The sequence below is a fragment of the Callorhinus ursinus genome, unplaced genomic scaffold, assembly GCF_003265705.2.
Source record: "Callorhinus ursinus isolate GAN/ISIS: 27379988/994484 unplaced genomic scaffold, GSC_fseal_2.0 scaffold10, whole genome shotgun sequence".
Classification (NCBI taxonomy): domain Eukaryota; kingdom Metazoa; phylum Chordata; class Mammalia; order Carnivora; family Otariidae; genus Callorhinus; species Callorhinus ursinus.
In genome coordinates this window covers 48,440,622-48,461,795 of record NW_027397072.1, presented here as the reverse complement: position 1 = coordinate 48,461,795, position 21,174 = coordinate 48,440,622, and the positions used below count along the sequence as shown (strand labels likewise).

Below are 21,174 nucleotides of genomic sequence, written 5' to 3'. Positions count from 1 at the left end.
GGATAGCATTCCTGGTTTCCCACCTATCTCTGTGGTCTCCTTTGCTGGCTGCCTGTCATCTCCTTGATTCATAAATGCTGGAGTACCTCAAGACTCAGGTCACTTACCTTCTCTTTCCTGTCTACATTTATACCCTTAGTATTTAAGGTCAGTTTTGTGGCTCTAAATGTCATTTATGTGCTGATAAATTCCAAATTTATGTCTGCTACTTGGCCCTCTCCTTTAGACTCATATATTCAACAACCTAGTTGACATCTCTACTTGGATGACAGGCATTGCAAACTCAACATTTGTCAAACTGAGCTCCTGATAACACCCGCTTACCCTAACCATGCTCCTTTCAGTCTCTTTCACTTCAGGAAATGGCAACTCTGTCCTTCCAAATGCTCGGACCCAAACCCAAGCAGTCACTCTTGATTCCTCTCTCTCTTGCTCCACACAACCAGTCCATTAGAAAATTCTGTTAGGGCTATCTTTAAAGTGTATGCAGAATTCAACTTTTCAGCACTTCCACTTTTAACACCCTAGCCCAAGCCAGTATCATCTGTTGCTTGGATTACTGCAAAGACTTCCTAAGTGGTTTGCCTACAGTTCATTCTCAACACAGTAACCACAGTGATTCTGCTAAAATGTTAGGCAGACCAATTACTTCTCACTCTCTGACTTACAATAAAAAGTGAAGTCCTTACAAATGATTATAAGGATCCATATAATGTAGCCCCTGTCATTCTTTTTTTTTTTTTTTTAAGATTTTTATTTTGGAGAGAGAGAGAAAGAAAATCTTAAGCAGACTCCACACTGAGTGCAGAGCCCAATGAAAAGCTCAATCCCATGACCCTGATATTGTATCTTGAGCTGAAACCAAGAGTAGGATGCTTAACTGACTGAACCACCCAGGTGCCTGAGCTCTTACCATCTTGTTAACCTCTTCCTGTTCTCTGCCCATCCTCACTCCACTATAGCTAAAATGGCCTATGTGCTGTTTTTCAAGCAAATCAGGCTGACTCCTGCCTTGCTGTTTCCACTGCATTGGATTCTGTATCCCCTGATATTCTTATGGCCCACTTCCTCCTTTCAGAATCTATTCAGTTGTGACCTTCTCAGGAAGGCCTTTTCTGGCCAATCTATTTTAAATTGCACTCCTCTTTGATAATCTGTATCCCTTTCTCTTACTTTTTCATCTCAGCCCTCATAACTTTTTCCAGATTTTATTTATTATCTGTCTTTTTCACAGAATGTAAGCTCCAGGAGGGAAGGGATTATTATTTTGTTCACTACTGTATATGCTGAGTCAACAAAAGTGCCTGACACAGGGTAGACCCTTGTAAAATACAAGTTAAATAATAGAAAAAATGAGATACGTTAAAAAAAAAAAAAGAAAAAACAGTGCTTTCTCAAGCACCTAGAAGGTTAGGTTTTTTTTTTTTTAAGATTTTATTATTTGAAAGAGAGAGCATGAGAGAACACAAGCAGGGGGAGCGGCAGAGGGAGAGGGAGAAGCAGGCTCCCTGCTGAATAGGGAGCCCAATGCAGGGCTCAATTCCAGGACCCCAGGATCATGACCTGAGCTGAAGGCAGACGCTTAACAAACTGAGCTACCCAGGAGCCCCTAGAAGGTTTTTAATAACCTTAGAAATATTTAGTCAACTAATACTGAGAGCCTACTATGTGCCTAGTGTTCAATACAAGAGACACAGCAATGAATAAGATCAGGTAGGTAGCTGCCTTTGAACAACTTTATCTAAGGGCAAATACATTTATATAAGCAATTATAATTCAGTGTGTTGGTGTTACCGTAAGTATGAGTTCAGAGTGCTACAGGAACCCAGAGAGGTATGCATGAACCAGTTCCTAAAAGTGATGTCTATACTGAGTCCTGAAAGATGAAGGGGACTTAGCCAGGTGGAAGAGGTGGGGCTAGGAGGTTTGTCAAACGGATGGAACATAGAAGATACAAAGGCCTAGGAAGAATATAGCTGAAATGTGGGAATGAGGAAAAGAAGGAATAGAGCTTAGCAAGAGATGGGGCTGGAGAATTACTAAGCAGAGAGTGATTCTGAAAGGCCAAGAAAGCCATGTTAAAGAGTTTAGGCTTCATCCCAACGGCAGTTAAGAATAATGAAAGGGTTTTAAAAGTGAGGTATGACAGAATCAGACTCACATTTTAGACAAATTACTTTGGTTGTAGTATAGAAAATAGATTAGAAAATGGGAGAGAAAAGAAACCAAACAAACCCAAACCAGATGTGGCAACTGCTTATATAAGTGAGAAAGATGGAGTGAACAACTCGAAAATCCTGGTTTGAATACATGGGTAGATGGAGATGTCACTTTCTCGATAAGGAATATAAGAGGAGCAGATCTGCAGCAAAGATGGTAAGTATGATGTCACTTGTGGACTGCGAGGTGCCTGTTGGACATCCAAGTGGATGTACTTGGAAGGTACTTTGATAAGAGAGATCTGGACTTCCTCCGGTTCTTTTGGATTTAAAATTATGTAGAGCAGCACTACCCGAAGTAACTTTCTGAATGATGGAAAAAACACATTATAGCTCTACTATCTGATAGCTATGAGCTACATATATATGACTATTAAGTATTTAAAATGTCATTAGTGTGACTGAGCAACTGAATTTTAATTTTACTTAGTTGAAAATTTTAATAACCACATTTAGCTACTGGTTACCACACTGAACAACACAGATATAGATGGCACTAAAGGAGAGCATGAAATTACCCATGGGGATCATGAAGAGAACAAGAGGGTCCAGGATAGACCTGAGAATAAATATATAGTATTAATTTCTCATAATTCTACTTATTTGAGGGACTGTTTAATTTTAAGTGATGTATTTGGAGTTTTTAGAAGAGTACTTAAATGAGGCAAACATATTCTGTGCTATCATTAACAGAGCTGGGTAAAAGTAACTTTCTAATACAACCATGACTGTACTGCAAGATACACTGAGAAAAATAAAGTTTAATTAAACTGGTGAACAAGTAATACAAAGGTGGTTGCTTCACTTTTGAAGAGTTCTGTCGTCTTTGCTATCAGAATCTGTTCTCAAGGACATGGTCAATCAGATCCTTATCAAGTACAATTTCAAATGAAACAAGTCTTCAGACTGAAGCACAAACAAGCATCAATGATAAGTGCAGATGTGGGGAAGATGTAGTAAGGTTTTTTAAAGAAAGAAATGAAAAGAAACGGGGAGAAGTCAAGGGAAAGAAATCCTACTGTAGTAGGAATGAAAGTATGTCACTAACAAATGACTTAGGTGTTATAGAAGCAACACCAATGTCACAAATGTTAAAGGCTGAACAATACTAGCAGTCTGGTAGCCGATCACTTGTGCAAAGAAGCACTTTTTAATCACCTTCAATTATGACATCTATTGATTTTTACTGCATTTTACATTTCCCTGTGTTCAAAAACTTCTGAAAAAAAATCTGTGAATGTAAGAGAAATTAATGATCTTCGACTCTGCCAGAGAATAATTTAATTTTACCAAGATTACAAAGCAGTAGTACCTGTAAGTCGAGGAATAAGTGTTTTGTTGATGACAGTGGACAAGATTTTCTTGTCAGCACTATCTTCCTTCTTTGAATCTTCCATACTGCTAGCCATAAATTCTTCTATAGATGTGAACCATGGCATCTGTTTTATACCTATGGCATCAAACTTATAAATAAAATTATCAAAATTATCAATACATTCTGAAACATGATTTTAAAATAGTTATATTTTTCAGTAATCACTGGAACTTTTCGGAGAATCAAAAAAGAACAATTCCGTATTTTAACCCCTTGTATTTAGCACTAGACCACCAAAACTAGGCAGGATGACATGACTAAGACATGATGTCTAAACAGTATGACAAGAAACTACATTCTATCCATCATTCATATGACAAATACTCCAAAAATGCCCACTACGTTCAGAACCTACCACACTTTACTTTTGGGAACAAAATATACATTGGTAAGAATAGCGCTTAGAATAACCATGGAATTTATTTATTTATTTTTTTTAAAGATTTTATTTATTTATTTGAGAGACAGAGAGAATGAGAGAGAAAGCACATGAGATGGGGGGAGGGTCAGAGGGAGAAGCAGACTCCCTGCTGAGCAGGGAGCCCGATGCGGGACTTGATCCAGGGACTCCAGGATCATGACCTGAGCCAAAGGCAGTCGCTTAACCAACTGAGCCACCCAGGCGCCCCCATGGAATTTGTTTATAAAAATTCATTTACCTCATGCAAAATTAATTTCTGGTTCTCTCAATTCTCATAGGGACAAATATGTATTTTTACAGGTGGTTTAGCTTAATAGGCAAGTGGCAGATGGCCAATTATTATTTGTTGAATGAATGAACAGATCAGCTTGAGTGGTTAACAACTAGGCTGCTGTCCAACCAACTACTAATTTTCTGAGGGATCAGCTTAGTTCCTGTACTATGAAGACTGCCTGGACCTGAACCTAACACAGCAACAGGCATGCATGACTAGGACAGAGAAAGATAAAAGGACATGGTTCTGTCTCCTTTACTCTGTTAAATCTTTACCTTTGGTTCTCCTCTATTCCTTCAATTTCATTTTCTCATTTGTTTCCTTACTAGACATATCCACATGGATATTCCACTATCAGTAAAACTTCCTTCAAAATCTTTTTCTCTCCTGAAAGTCCCCATTCCTATTAATGGAACTACCACTGTTCTAATAACCCAGAATCAAAACATCGGGGTCACCTTTCGATGTGATAATGTGTTATTCTTAGTATTTTACGAATTCTTCCTTTTAATTCCAATATAGTTAACATACAGTTGAGTTAGTTTCGGGTGTACAATGTAGTGATTCAACACCCCATACATCACCCAGTGCTCATCAGGGACAAGTGCACAGCTTAATCCTCATTGCCTGTTTCACCCATTTCCCTGTCCCCCTCCCCTCTGGTAACCATCAGTTTGCTCTCCATGGTTATGAGTCTGTTTCTTGGTGTTTCTCTCTCTCTAATCAACCCTTTCTTTCTCTCTCCTTTGTCACTACCATTCTCTGTGAGGAATTCACTACCTTGGACTTGGGGTTCAGCAGTAGCCTTTCAGTATTATATCCACCTCTTATCTCCCTTCCCTCCAAGTTACCTTGCTGCTAGGGCTTCCTAAAACATTACTTTCATAATGCTACTCCTCCCATTATTTACCAAAATAAGTTCCTATCTCTTAATTTAGGATCTGAATCTCTATATAGTCTCTAGCTCCTGAAGTACGATTTCTCCTTATTCACCTTTACAAAAAAGTTTGTCTCCTGTTTAAATCTTCGAGACCCTTCCAATCCTCATTTCAACTCCCCCTCCTCAATGCAGCTTTCCAAACCAAATTACCACCAATATATCATCTCCAACTTCAGAACTCTTGGTACCTATGTTGAATTTCCTCAAACAGACTAAAATTCTTAAAATACTACCTTTACGTTTTTAAATCATTTAAAAATATCAAACTTATCATAGAAGAAGCTAAAAAAAAAAAAAGTGCTTCCTTGACAGATGCTTAGTGCTATTCAGGCTTAAAAATAAAGGGGGAACCAAAAATAAAAAAGATGAATGCAAACTATTACCCCAAAACACTAATTATCAATTCCAACTCTATGTATTTTAAAGCTAACCTGATACCAAGGGCATTTAAATAATGAACATGACAGAATTATTTCTTTTATATGTTAAGCTTAAATACCTTAAGAGGATTCCAATCAATCAACTGAACTCGGATTAGGGGATTTAAAAGCTTCGGTATGCACAAACTAATGAAAGCTTCATAGTAAGAATCAGAATACTTTTCTCGCCATTGTTGAAATTTCAACAAAATATGCTGGATATCACAAAAATCATCATGTACATCTTCAAAAATCTTCTTATGATCCTGTGAAATGTCACCTGTGAACAAAATTAGTCTCTGTATATAATACATTTTAAGTTTGTGAACTTTGTTTCCTATAAAGTCATGTACAAAGATGTATATAATCAACTGAGTTGAAAACTTTCCTTCGATATTAACATATAAATTAGCTTTTATTAAAAAAAATCACTTTAATAGCAATATTGACACTAACAAATTCCACCACTTACTGAGTCCCTGCTATGTCAGCATCACAACTACAGCAGGTATCACTACCCTATTTACAGACAAAAAACAAGCAAACAAGCAACATGAGATTCAGGGAGATCAATGGATCTGCCTAAGATCACACAGAATGCAGCCCTTCTTCAAACCCATCTATTTGACTGTAAGGCCCACATCCTTTCAAATATACAATATTTTACCTTCTCATATCACTAAAATTTTTAAGTACCCTCTACCAACAATGTGGGGCTCGAACTCACAATCCTGAGATCAAGAGTTGCATGCTCTAGTGACTGAGCCAGCCAGGCACCCCTAAATTTAAGTTTTCAATTAAAAATGATGATATACAAAGTATGTAGTAGAGAAACAAAATAAAAATGGCCATGGTTCCTTTACAAAAGATGAGGAAGGCTGAGGGAAAAAAACTATAAAGATGCAGAATACCCACAATGTTCCTCCATTTTATCCCATTTTTTCAGAGGAAGAAAAAGGTGTTTTTGTTTTGAGTAAACTCTAATCCCAAAGTGGGGGCTCAAACTCATGACCCCAAGATCAAGAGTCACATGCTTTACTGAGGCAGACAGGTGCCCCAAGAAAAGTCTAAAAAGGGGGAAAAATGTGTTCTTTTTTTCCTAAGTTTTCCCAATGATTTTATATAGCTTATGTATTTAAGGGGGGGCAAGCACTGTGAAGCATTTCCTACCATTTCAATATTTCAAATTAAGACATATTAGAAACTTGGTAACTGACCTTGGGTTTTTTGGAAGTCAGTCATGTCTGCTGAAGACAGTTCATCATCACTAGATGTCCCTTCCTGATGATCACAATTCCCAGAAAGTGTCCTTGCTTGTCTTCTTCGTGATCTATGTTTTGCAATAAACCGAAAACAAATTAAAAACAAACAGTTCCTGCTGAAAAGAAATGCTTTAAAACAAAAAGTTGGACTCATCAATGCCCAGAATATACACCACAGAATTTTATGCTAATATTTTTGGCATTTCAGCTTGATTAATCTGAATTGGTGGTTCTCTCCCTTTTTCTTACAGAACATTCCCATGGGCTACCCAGACTTTAAAGAGGTGGTAACAATATAATAACGACTGGCTGTAGTTACAAGCAATTCCTGGACCAATAAATGCCATCTTACCCATTCCTTTTGACTGACCTAATACACCACTGTGTCTTTAAACCCTGGGGGTGAGGACTGTTTAACTAAATTTTGGTTTTACATCATTCTCACAAATTAATGTTCAGTTATGGTTAATTATACCATACGGGTTAACTGTATTTAAGTAGTGAAAAATACTTGCTTAATGATGCTTTAAGTCTTCAGTTTATATAGCTACCTTCGAGATTCAATCTCTTCTAAAATCCATTGAGTTTTTTCATCTACAGCCAAGCTTTCATTCGTTGATGTCTCAGCTCTGCCTGTTAATGAATAAAATTGATTTCATTCTTAAAAGAAATAAAGTGGGACACTATTAAACCAAAATTGTATCTTGGGTGTATATACATATAGGTATATATAAATACACTTAATATGCTTAAATTGCATATTTCATCATGCAATGAAATTTCAATGGTAACTCCCTATCACAATATTAATAGGCATTATTGGGCTTGCTAGCCTGATACCTTGGCTGGTGAATACAGTTCAGCACTTGAGAATACTAACAAAATTCTACCAAGTTTCTTTTTCTCATATTCTTTTTCCAGTAGTTTTCACCATTTTTTTTCTGTCCCTGAATTGCCAGAATTGTTTGCATTACCAATATTTTATATTATTTTCTACTTTAGTATGTATAATTTATAACCAACTACAGTCATGTGTTTGAGAGTCACTTTGCTTTAATCAGCTATTTAGTTATGATCTCATCTCTTTCACTATTCCCTGGACTGCACTTTAATCAACGAAGGCATCTCTGAAAATACAAAACCAGTGAGAGAACTAAAAGGTAGCATCCAAATCTTATTTGAGATCTCACAGATGATTCTCTCCTGAAACTCACCAAAACATCTTTAACCTCCATAAATAATCTGTGGGAGGGCCATGAAATCTTTATTAAGTTAGATTTCTGACAGAGCCTATAGGTTTATGTCAACTCGTCTCAAAACACTCATTATCTGACCATATATCCTGTCTCAAATACTAAATGATTAGAAGTTATAATTTTTATTCTTACTTATGTCTTAGACTGAATTCAGGACATTTTGAAGCCCTAACTCTAAATATTTTGAAGTTTTTAAAAGGGGTGAAAGATCAGTGGGAAGATACCCAAAAAGCATTTTTTATACAGGAATAAAAATATTTTATTCTCTGATTGTCAGCTTAATGAATAATAAATTATATTGAACATGAAAAACACTAACGTGATAACTGCTGTAAATACGCTGATTCATGTTTTAATTCATCTTGCCTGCGTTTCATTAAGGTCATGGCTTGTTTTAAAAGGAGTGCATGCATGGATGATTCTATTTCTTGGATGCTGATAATCTGAAATACACATATAAGTAACATTTTGCAGGTCATCAATAATGAATTATAAAAAGTAATACGTTCTTATACAAAGGAACATTTTCAATACTACATTTTAATTAAAAAAAATATGGTGAGATACAGATGTGGTTGCCAATGTTTGTAATATTGATAAAACCAGAAAATCAACTTACTGTACTAAAACAGCTATAACTATCATAAATAATGAAAGCAAATGGGCTGGAGTCAGGAATATGGGTAAGAATGGATAGATAAGAAATAGGATTATTTGAGATATGAGGAGAAAATGAGGGGTGCACCTATTTTTCACAAGCCGAGGGGGCAGACTGTAAGAGCACACTTGACGAAACTGATAAATTTGAAAAAATGGAGAATGGAAGAGACCTAACCAGACAGGTAGAAAAGCTGTGAAGCAGAAATGAATGATTATTTAAAATCGGTGTTCTTACATTTCTTGGGCAACAATTCCCCCCACTCCAATCATGTTCCATAATAGCTGCCACGGGTACATCAATGTGTAGGCCAAGAAATTTTAACAATGTCATTCTTCAAGGATCAATGAAGAAAGTTGTATTGCAATAAATACTTCAGAAAGTAACTACCAAGGGACAGTAAAAAGTAGTCAGCTTGAAACAACAGGAGAGAAGAAATCTGATTGGTAACATTTTAAATGTAAATAAAAAGCAACGAAGAAAGTAGAGTGTATTTTTAAAAATGATTCACCCTCTGACCCTCTTCCCTCTCATGCTCTCTCATTCTCTCTCTCAAATAAAATCTTTTAAAAAAAATAAAAATAAAAATGATTCATCTACTTAAAAAGAAAAAAATGTCAACTCAAGACCCTAATGCATGGACTTAGTATGTATAAAACAGAAACAGAAATTATAAAGGGAAAAAGTGATTCACAGATTTGATTAACATAAAAATTTCAAAGCATCAGGATGTCAAAAAAAACCACTGCAAATGAAATCAAAAGATGAACCGTAAGTTTATCTACATCAAGTAGGATAAAATATTTAAAAATTTTAAGCAGTAAGAAATTTTCACCATATAAGGAAAAAAAGAAAGGAAAAAGAAAAATTCCCACTATGAACTAAAAAGATAACAGGGCAAAGAAGACAATTCGCAAGAAAAAAGACTACATGTGTTAATAAAACAAAGGGTTGTTTCAGATCAAAATAAATACGTTAAGACGAAATCAGAAAGGAAGACAAACCATGAGAGACTCTTAACCATAGGGAAAAAACTGAGGGTTGCTGAAGGGGGTGGGGGATGGGGGGTAACTGGCTGATGGACATTAAGGAAGGCACATGATGTAATGAGCACTGGGTATAAGACTGATGAATCACTGAACTCTACCTCTGAAACTAATAATACACTGTATGTTAATTGAATTTAAATTTTAAAAAAGGAAAAAAAATGAGAAAAAACAGTTATGTAAAAACAAAAATCATTTTTTAAATGAAATAAGCTAAAAAAAAGTGATACAATCCTTCTGGTGAATAATTAAACAATGTTTCATAAGTCTTAAAGATATTTAGACACTGACTTATCAATTCCCCTTCTAGGAATTTTTTTTTTTTTCTTTAAAGATTTTATTTGACAGAGCAAGTGCGCGCGCCACAAGCAGGGGGAGCGGCAGGAAGAGGGAGAAGCAGGCTCCCCATAGAGCAGGGAGCCGGATGTGGGGCTTGATCCCAGGACCCCGGGATCATGACCCAAGCCTAAGGCAGTTGCTTAACCAACTGAGCCACCCAGGCACCCTCTAGGAATTTTTCTTAAACAGATGGAATTTTAACATAAAAATTTATATATAAAACTTTATACCAAAATAATTGCAAAAAATCTGTCCAACATTAAGCGGGTACTTAATGTTGCAGTATGTCAAAGATGTATAAGAAAACCCTAGAGGAAAGTATTTAGTTGTAGGATTTACTTTTAAGAAATCTCATGGTAAGGGGATTTCTTTATAAAAAAGGAAATACTGTGTTTATAACCACGTTACCTTTTCATTAAGACAGTCAATTAAATTTTCCACATAAATTTTCATGCTTTTATAGAATTTAAAATTTAGAGCTTGATTCGATGAATTCTCTAGGTTCTGGATGGTACTCTTTGAGCTCTTGACATCTTGTATATATTTTTCATATTCCCTCAGGTGTGAGCGGTGAGTATCCTGTAGCAATGTTAATCTATAAATAAACAAAATAAAGAAAAATGAAAACTAAAAACTGCTTTGTTTTTCCAACTTTTATTTCTACTACAGTAAATAGCAGTCTAATGAAATTTTTTCAAAGCTACCTTTCAGAGACCACCAAGGAAACTGACAATCCTATAAACCTGGGTTTATGAGACTTGCTGTGCAAAGGAGAGCGCCACAATGAAAAGAGGTCTCAAAGGAAGAGGTAGGAGAGGACACTTACAGGTTTTTAGGTGCTCGAGCTAATCAGAGGGTAATTTTAGAAAGTTAGTAAGTGTGGACTGATCAGAATTGGTGAGTTTCTAGAACAATCCTAGGTCTTATATTTGAAACTCGGGAATCCATCTGGAGTTACTATTAGATCAGTCTGTGGTCTTTCTTGGAATATCTGAATAAGCTGGTATTAAAACCATTTGAGCATGTTATAATTTGGTATAATCTGTGACTCAATGGTTTTATCTGTCATTAGAATTCGATGTTCTTTGAGGCATATTTCATTTCCTGTTTTTGCTGTAGCCCCCATACACTTCTCTACTGATAAGACAGCCTTTGTTTTCAACCCTTGTGAATATCACATATATCAACTGATGTAACATGAAAAAAAGTGTCAAATGTAATTCAATGTTTGCTTATTTTTTAAAACAAGCTCTCTCTCCATACACCTGCCAGTAGAGGAGTAAGAAACCTATTTCTTTAAAAATATCTGGAAGGTATTTTCCACTAATATTCGACACTGTTAGTACATTAGAGAGAATTATCTACAAATGAAATATCAAATTTGTAGTATGTGGTCTTGAAGTGAACTTTTTTTCAAAAATTCAACTCCTCCAGCTAACCTGCTGTACACTGAAAAGTCATTAGTAAGTACTTGCTTAAACCAAATGTCATTAAAGTTTCCCTGGAACACTGACTAAATGCATTTGTCTTTCAAAGTTTTTCCTTGCTTTATGTAAAGAATGGAGACAGTTAAGAAATAAGACAATAACGGACAGAAAACATTATGAATAAAATGCTTGAATTGACTGGAATATTATTGGCTATAGCAATAAGCTCATAAATATGTATTACATGAAAAAAGCAAGGTAAGGACCAGGGTATACAGTGGGCTTCATGTTTGTATAAAAAAATGGGACAATACATAAGTATATATGTGCTTGTATAGATATACAGACTACTTCTGGAATGAAACATAAGAAACTGGGAAGAGTGGTTTCCTCTGGGTAAGGTGACTTCCTTTTCTCTGCATATCTTTTTGTATTGTTTGATTTTGTCTTTAGTATTTGGACCATGAAAACATATTTTCTTTTTAAAATAAAAAACCCAGTTAATAAAAAAATAAAATAGGGGCAGCTCAGTCAGTTGGGCATCTCTTAATTTTGGCTCATGTCATGATCTCAGGGTCACGGGATCAAACCTTGCATCGGGTTCCATGCTCAGCACAGAGTCTGCTTGGGATTCTCTCTCTCCCTCTGTCCCTCCCCTTGCTCTTGTGCCTTCTAAGAAATAAAATCTTAAAAAAAATGCACTGAAGTTGAAAATAAAACCTATCCAGATAAAGTGAAATGCTAATCTCTATCAGTGGTCTGCTACCTTTTTCCTATTCTATAATTCATGCAAGACAACTGTCTTCAACACAATTTCAAAAAAGCCAAAAAACAAAAACCCCCAAGTCCTGAGTTATATGCAATTTTTGATGCAATAAGTATAATTCTAGCTCTTTTCTTCCAATTAAGGAAGGACTATCAGAAGGAGAGTAAATAATAGTGAGGTTATTACAAAAATAGTCTTGAATCAAGGCAATCATCATCATTTAATATCACTACTGAAAAACAATGACCTACAACACAGCTTGGCAAACTTTTCCTATAAAGGTCAAGATAGTCACTATTTTAGGATTTGGAGTTACATGGTTGCTATTGCTACTATTCAATTCTGTGATGTAGCACTAAAACAGCCAAAGACAATACATAAATGCATAAGTATGGCTGTATGCCAATAAAACTTTATTTACAAAATAGGCAGTGGGGTGGTAGTTTGCTAACTCCCTATAATATAGTCTAAAACTAAAACTAGTACATCTAAAAATTTTTAAATTTATTTCACTATACAATGCTATAAAATGTCCTTTTCTATGTCAAACCATTTAAATGAGCGACTATGACCAATATATCTTAACTGCAATATGATTACGGAATGAACCTACTTTAAAGCTGATTTATACAAAAGATACAGGGGAAGAAAATTTGGAACCTATTACTGTGTATTAGAAAAAAAATTCCCATAAAAAAAAAAGCAACGAAAATGTTCTTTATGAACATCATCATTCCATTGTGTTTGGAAAAGATACTTGGTGTGACTTCAATCTTACATATGTTAAGACTTTTCTGTTACCTCACATTTGATCCTTCTTGAAGAGTATTCCATGTGTGCTTGAAAAGAATGTACATTCTGCTGCTGTTGGGTGGAATGTTCTATGTGTCTGGTTAGGTCCATTTTGTTCAAGAGCACGGTTTCCTCATTGATTTTCTGTTTGGATGTTCTATCCATTACAGAAAGCGGAATACTGAAGTTCTGTACTATTATTGTATTGCTATGTCTCTCTTCAGCCGTCTATATTTGCTTTATATAGGTGCTGTAATGTTAGATGCAAATTTGTAATTGTTTACAGTTATAATTCCTGATAAACTGATCTCTTCATATACCATAGTGTCATTCTCTGTCTCTTGTAATAGTTCTTAATTGTGCCACTACTGCTCTTTAGTTTACTATTTGCATGGAGTATACTTTTCAATCCTTTCACTTTCAGTCTATATGTATCCTTAAATCTTAAATGAGTCTCTTGCAACAGCATGTAGCTGGATCTTAAATTTTTTTATCCGTTTAGCCGCTCTGTCTTTTGATTGTACAGTTTAATCTTTTTAAAGTAATATTAATACAGGACTTGCTATTGCCATTTTGTAAATTGTTTTCTGTCTTGTAGTCATTTTCTGCCTTTTATTCTCTTGCTACCTTAGTGTTTTGTGGATTCTTTATAGGGACATGCCCTCAGTCTTTTCTCATTTTCTTTTGTGTATCTTCTATAGGTTCTGTGCGTGCGTGTGTGTGTGTGTGTACACCATAGGGATTACAAAATACATCTTATAGTTCTAATCTATTCTAAGCTGGTAACAACTTCAATCACATACAAAAAACTGTACTTATTCCTTCATATGTCCTCCATTTTTTTAATTGATGTCACAAATTACATTTTAAAATTTTGTATTCAGGAACAGTATTAGTTTTTTGTATGTGTTTATCTTTTAAATTCTATACCTGAACTAAAAGTGATTTTCGCATCACCTTACATTAGGGCATGAGTATCTATTTGTCTACACATATATGTTTACCACACAGCTTTATATTTTGTTTTCATATGCTTCATGTTATCGGCTGGCTTCCTTTCAACTTGAAGGACGTTTAATAGCAATTTTTGTAAGGCAGGTTAATGGTAATGAACACCCTCAGCTCTGACTTATCTGAGGTCTTTGTATCTCCTTCACTTTTTGAAGGACACCTTTACCGGTTACAGGTCTCGGCTGGGAGTTTCAGCACCTTGTATATGTGACCCTACTCCCTCCGGCCTATGATGTTTCTGTTGAGAAAGCTAATCATCTTATGAAGCTCCCTAGTATCTGAGGAGGTGCTTTTGTCTCATTGCTTTCAAAATTCTCTTTCTGCCTTTTGAAAGTTTGATTCTGTGTCTCAGTGTGAGCTTCTCTGGGTTCACTCTTCTTGTCCTCTTCTATGCTTGAGAGTGGATGTCCACTTCCTTCCTCAGATTGGTAAAATTGTGGCCATGGTATCTTCAGATAAGCCCCCTGCCCCACTCTCTTCTCCTACTTGGATTTCCATTAATGTATACGTTGTTCTGCTCGACGTATCCTGTAAGTCCCTTAGGCTTTCTTCACTTTTCTTCATTTTTTCCTTTTTGTTCCTCTGACTTGATAATTTCCAATGACCAGTCTTTGAGGTCACTGCTTCTTTTTTCTGCTTGATATCAAATAGGCTGCTGATCTCCTCTAGTGAAGTTTTCTGTTCACTTACTGTATTGCTGAGCTCCAGAATCTCTGGTTCTTTTTTATAGTTTCTCTTTGTTGGTATTTTCACTTTGTTCATGTATTCTTTCCCTGATTTTGTTTAGTTGTGTGTTCTCTTGTAGCACTTTCAGCTTCTAGCAGATTATTCTGAATTGTCAAGTAATTCATAGATATGTTTCTTAAAGGTTGGTTCTGGAGATTTATTTTACTCCTTTGGTTAGGCCAGGTTTTCCTGTTTATGTCCCCTGTTATTTTTTGTTGTTGTCTTATGCATTTGAAAATGCACTTAAGGGAAATAGTTTCATACGGGGAAGGAACATCACCAGTCAGCCTGTCTAGAGACATGGGGGGCAAGGGGAGGTCTCCTCAAATCTTTCATGGAGGATGTATCTTCTCTGGGCTTCTATATGAAATTTCCCTATTAGAGAGGTTGTGTGTTTCTTTTTTAAGGCATTCATAGTCTCTTGCTCCCTCTGGTGTTTGTCTCCAGTATGGCAGGTTTTCTGGCTCTGCAACAACTGAGCTGTCTTTTGCTCTTTGTGGTCCCCAGTCAACCAAGGTATGACAGTTCCCCATTACAGCTCTGAGACAGATGAGGTAGAAGCAGTCCCTCAGGCAATCCCTCCAAAAGCCAAAACGTTGGAGGTTCGTTCCACTCTTCTTTTTTCCCTCTCAGTGGAGAAGCTGTGAGTTGGGCTTTTTCTCTCTCACAAGCAATGCAGGCTTGCAAGAGTGGTTGATGCAGATGAAATGAAATGGCTTTGGTGACAGACATTAAGGAGGGCATGTGATGTAATGAGCACTAAGTATTATATAAGACTGATGAATCACTGACCTCTACCTCTGAGATTAATACATTATATGTTAATTAACTGAATTTAAATTAAAAAAAGAAATGGATTCTTACCCATTTCAGTGTGGCTATTCTTGGCTTTGAGCTAACTGGTTTCTGGAATTCTCAAAAAGGCTTTTTAGACTGTATATTAAATTGGTATCTCTAAGGGGAAATGAGGTTTGGGGCTTCCTACTATGTCATCTTCCTGACATCACTCCCAACTTATTTTTGTACTTTTGTACTTAAGTACTTAAATTTGTACTTAAGAAGAACACAGTGCTTTTTTTCACTATTAAATGTCTAGGACAAATGTATTTTAAAATCAGTATTTACTTACCTAGTATTTAATTGCTTCTTTATAATTTCTAAATTTACTGGTGGTAATGAAATCAAAGTATCAAACTTCTTTACTGTTTGAGGTTCACTGCTGTAGGAAAGATCTAGGTCTGGTCCCTAAAAATATGAAAATTTGTACTGTTTTAAAAGACTCAATCTTATAAAGATTAATAGCATGAAAGCAGACTGGGTATTCCAATGTCTCAACCAGCTCAAAATTCCGTGCCTTTGACGTTTTTTATAGTTACAATAAAATGTTTTTATAATTCTTAGTTTTAAGATATAGAACTTTAGGGGCACCTGGGTGGCTCAGTTGGTTAAGCGTCCGACTCTTGATTTCAGCACAGGTCATGAGATTGAGCTCTGCGTTGGACCGAAGGGCTCAGGGCAGTGTCTGCTTAAGATTCTCTCCCTCTGCCCCGCTGCCCCCCCACCTCCCGCTCACACTCTCAAAAATAAAAAAACAACAAAAAATATATATAACTTTTGCATGCAAGAGGCAAATTACAAAATCTTACTTTTCACAAAAGCTTGCTTCTCAGTGTTTTTAAAGCTAGTTTTGTTTATGATCTAATGTACTCTCAGAAGATTATGTTTTCCATGATGGGAGTATCCACCTAACTCCTCTAGTCAAAGAAAAGTAAATGGAAGTCTTCTGGAGGGTTTCTGGGTAAAGCTTTTAGTTTTGTTTAAGCTACTGTTGTTATTTGGGTTATCTATTACTAGTCGAGGACCATGTTCTAGTTAGTACACCTTATAACATTTCGTATTACTATCCTCTGACTAATCATAGCTTATCACCATCATACTTAGCATGTTGAAAGGGTTCTAAGAATGTGTTTTAGATAAGGATATGCAAAGTGGACCAGATAATAAGCCAAATCACTGGCTTAACTATCCTTGTATTTACCACAAGGCATCATTTCTCATGCTAATTCTTAACCAATCCTCTCATCCAGCTCTAATCACTCCTGCAAATCCTCAAATTAGTTAGATTATTTCACATCTTATGTCTTTACATCCTGATATATTGTCTCAAATCCCTTACATTATAAACCTCTTTCAAAGACCCATCTAAATATGATCAACTTTTGTAGAGGCTCTTCCAAATCTCCCTATCACCTATAAAACTGACCACTCACTTGCTCCTATGTGCTATCTCAGGACCCGGTATAGGTTCTGTCAAAGAATCTGTAAGATTTCACTACAATTACTTTGTTTAGCTCTCTCTTCCATAAAAAGATTGTACATTCTAGTGTCTATCATTATTAAGTGGTGTAGGGGCTGAATGGCGACTCCAGAAAGTAAGTCGATGTCCTAATCTCCCAAACCTGTGAATATTACCTGACATGGCCAAAGATGTGATTAAGCATTTGGAGAGATGGAGCTTATCCTGGTTTATCCAGATGAGTCCTAAATGCAATACACATATCCTCATAAGAGAGGTAGAGGGAGTTCTGGGGCACAAAAAAGGTATGTGAATATGGAGCAGAGAGAGAGGTGGCTACATCCCAACAGCTACCACAAGCTGGAAGAGTCAAGAACAGATTATCCTCTAGAGCTTTTGGAAGGAGTGCAGACTTACTAACACCTGGATTTTGGACTTCTGACCTCCAGAAATGTGAGAAAATACATTTTTTTTAAAGATTTTATTTATTTATTTGAGAGAGAGAGAGAGACAGCAAGAGTGGGAACACAAGCAGGGGGAGTGGAAGAGGGAGAAGCAGGCTTCCCACTGAGCAGGAAGCCCCACGTGGGGCTTGATCCCAGGACCCCGGGATCATGACCTGAGCCGAAGGCAGATGCTTAACGACTGAGCCACCCAGGCGCCCCTAAATTTCTGTTGTTTTAAGCCACAAAGTTTGTGGTTGTTACAGTAGTCACACGAAACTAACACAGTAGCATGTGGTAGATCTTCAATAAAGGAACCTGTAAATATACTCACAGTTAGTAATAAAAAATGCAAATCAAATAGCTTGAGATTCCATTTTTTGGTGCAACTAATCTTGCATCTAAGCTGGCAAGACTGTAATGAAACATTCCCATAATATCAGCAGCATTACAGATTGTTCTAAATTTTCTTTAGAAAGCAATAGGGAAAAGTGTAGTAAATGCCATAAAAATGTTCATGTCCTTTATTGGTAACACCACGCTTGGCCACTATCCTAAGATAACATACATCTGAACAAAAGGAAGAAAAGAAAAAAAGGCAAGCAAATATTTACCAATTCTTACTATTTCTTTTAAAGTTTTAAGTAATCTCCACACCCAACGTGGGGCTCAAACTCACAGCCTTGAGATCAAGAGTCATATGCTCTACTGACTGTCCCAGCCAGGTGCCCCTTCTATTTTTTATTAATAGAAAAAAAGGGGCGCCTGGGTGGCTCAGTCATTAAGCGTCTGCCTTCAGCTCAGGTCAGGATCCCAGGGTCCTGGGATCAAGCCCCACATCGGGATCCCTGCTCAGCAGGAAGCCTGCTTCTCCCTCTCCCACTCCCCCTGCTTGTGTTCCCTCTCTCTCTGTCTGTCAAATAAATAAATAAAATCTTTAAAAAAAAAATAATAGAAAAAAAGATTCAGACTGTTAATAATTTAAAATGTTTGCCAAAAGGAAGAATGGCTAAGAAATTATGATTCACTGACTCTAATAAATATTATGCAATTTAAAAAATTAGTTATTATGATAACTATGTATAGAAATAAGGGAAAATATTTATAACATGTCAAGCAAAAAACCCAGAATTTGAAACTGTATGCATACTGTAGTTCCCAAACTATGTGCCAAGGCATCCCCATGAAATCAAAGGGTGCTATGAAATATTTTAAATATACATTTTAAATACAGATATTTAAAATATTTTAGGAGAATACATATTCATCATTTGTTGGACTACTAGTTTATACTAGTTCACAGTTGCAACATTAGATTGTGCTACAGTCCTCTGATAAAGTCTTATTAGTGAAGGTGGGTTCTTGGTGGACATAATGAAAAGGAAGTAGTGATTGAAAATCAACTTGGAAAGGAGGTGAGAATGACAGTGAATAATATGATTCCAAGGTCTGAGATGTCATGCAGTGCCCAAGAGGTGCATCCTATTAATAAGTAATTGTGGTTATTTAAAAATGAAATTAATAGATTTTTTTAATTTATCTATGTGTTTTCCAAAAGCTACTAAGTTATTAGGACATAAACATTATTAAATTCTTTGACCCTAACTACTTCATAAATAGAATTGTTTGGTACTTCTTTTGGCCTGGGGGAACCAAGATAAAGTTACTGACACTGAGGGCTCCATGAATGGGAAGTCTGGGAACTTCTAATATATACTATGACTCCAGTTAAAAAAATACTTAAAAAGGAATAATTATGCAAACTTGAGCAGTCAGAGTAAGGACTGTGACATGTTTTTTCTCAAAGTATTTTTTTCATGCTGTTTAGCTATACTGACTTTACTAAAAAGAGGAGGGGGGTCCTACATCTATTATTTTTACATCATAAAAATAGCCCTCTAAACCATTTCTCTGGTCAGAGATTTTAAATGTTGTTACAACCAAAAGCTTACCTTTACTTAGCTTTTTAGTTTTAATAACGTAGAGATCTGAACAATACTTTTCTTACCTAAAAGAGCATATAATCTTTCAAAGCATTCTTGTTAAAGATTAAAAAAAATAAAACCTTTATATTTGAATATTATATAATTTATAAGTGCTTTGATTTAAATTATGATTTTGAGCCTATAGCCAGCTACTCATGTAGTTAACATTACCTTCCCATTTTACTGATGAGAGAACAGATTTAGAAAATGAAATAATGTGGGGTGCCTGGGTGGCACAGTCAGATGAATGTCTGACTCCTGGTTTCATCTCAGGGTCAGGAGATCAAGCCCTATATCGGCCTCTATGCTCAGCCTGGAGTCTGCTTGAGAGTCTCTCCCTCTCCCTTTCCAACCATCCCCCAGCCCCTGCTCAGGCATGTGTGTGCTCTAAAATAAATAAATCTTAAAAAAAAAAAAAGAAATAATTTGCTCAAAGTTGCACAAATATTTATTGAGCACTCATAGTATTAGGCACGGAGGGATAAACACTGAATAGTTAGTAATTCTTGACCTCATGGAGCATATATTTTAGTGGTACAGCCAGAACCCAAATCCAGGACTTTTGACCTCAAGAACAGTATTTTTTAATTAGTTTTGTTTTAAATCTATTTATTTGTTTAAACTTTACATTTACACACCTATGTCACAGTTACTATAAAATTAAAGGTAAAATATGGTCCCCTCAAGTGGTCTGTAAAATGTGGAAGGTGTTTAAAAGGAAAAGAACATAATAGAAGGTATAGTATGTTGAACAGTGGCCTCACAAAAGATATGTCTATGTCCTAACCCCCAGAACCTGTGAATATGACCTTATTTGGAAAAAGGGTCTTTGTGGTTTTAATTAAGTGAACTATCGCAAGATGAGAAATCTTGGATTATTCAGGTGGGCCCTAAGCCCATTGAGAAGTATTCTTATAAAATAAGACTAGAGGCACAGAGAAGGCCATATAAAGGAGAGAGAGAGAGGGGTTATGCAGTCACAAAGCAAGGAACACCTGGGGTGACCAGAATTTGGAAGGCAAGAAAAGATTCTCCCTCAGGGCTTTCAAAGGGAACACAGCCCTGCTAACACCCTGCTTTTGGACTTCTAGCCTCCACACCTGGGAGAGAATAATGTGTCTTGTTTTAAGCCATCAAGTTTGTGATAATTTGTTATAGCAGCCACAGAAAATTAATACAAATGGTATAAAAAAATTACTACCTCTGTGATTTTAACAGCTTTCCTCATTTGCTGCTGTTCCCAAATATCTTGATTTTCATCTTCCTGACTTTCTTCACTTGTTTCATTTCTGGGTGCTAGGAATAAAAAAAAAAAATTCATGAATAGTCCATATTTTTCCATTCTAATAGCATCAGCTAACATTTTTAGGGGGTTTATAACTTGCTGGCTTAGCAGCTTTACATGTGTTAACTTATTCTTCACAATAATTCTAGGAAGAAAGCACTATTATCACTTTTTTTTTTCTATCAGGAAGTTAAATAATTTGTCTGAGGAATGTGCTGAAGCCGAGTCTTGAAT

At 36.0% G+C, this 21,174-nt stretch overlaps 1 protein-coding gene across 2 annotated transcripts in view; it reads right to left on the bottom strand.

Annotated features, from left to right (window-relative positions):
* The window catches only part of GCFC2 (GC-rich sequence DNA-binding factor 2), a 47,747-nt gene that overhangs the window by 17,368 nt on the left and 9,205 nt on the right, over window positions 1-21,174 (bottom strand). Inside the window, exons 4-11 of one of the 2 annotated variants that reach the window (XM_025868312.2) lie at window positions 20,857-20,951; window positions 16,061-16,176; window positions 10,618-10,804; window positions 8,486-8,609; window positions 7,462-7,543; window positions 6,866-6,978; window positions 5,729-5,928; window positions 3,532-3,682 (exon numbers count right to left, since the gene is read on the bottom strand). In XM_025868312.2, the coding sequence (XP_025724097.1) occupies window positions 3,532-3,682; window positions 5,729-5,928; window positions 6,866-6,978; window positions 7,462-7,543; window positions 8,486-8,609; window positions 10,618-10,804; window positions 16,061-16,176; window positions 20,857-20,951 (1,068 nt within the window). Of the gene's footprint in view, window positions 1-3,531; window positions 3,683-5,728; window positions 5,929-6,865; window positions 6,979-7,461; window positions 7,544-8,485; window positions 8,610-10,617; window positions 10,805-16,060; window positions 16,177-20,856; window positions 20,952-21,174 lie in introns of those variants that run through there. The other variant, XM_025868316.2, reaches the window with a different exon arrangement.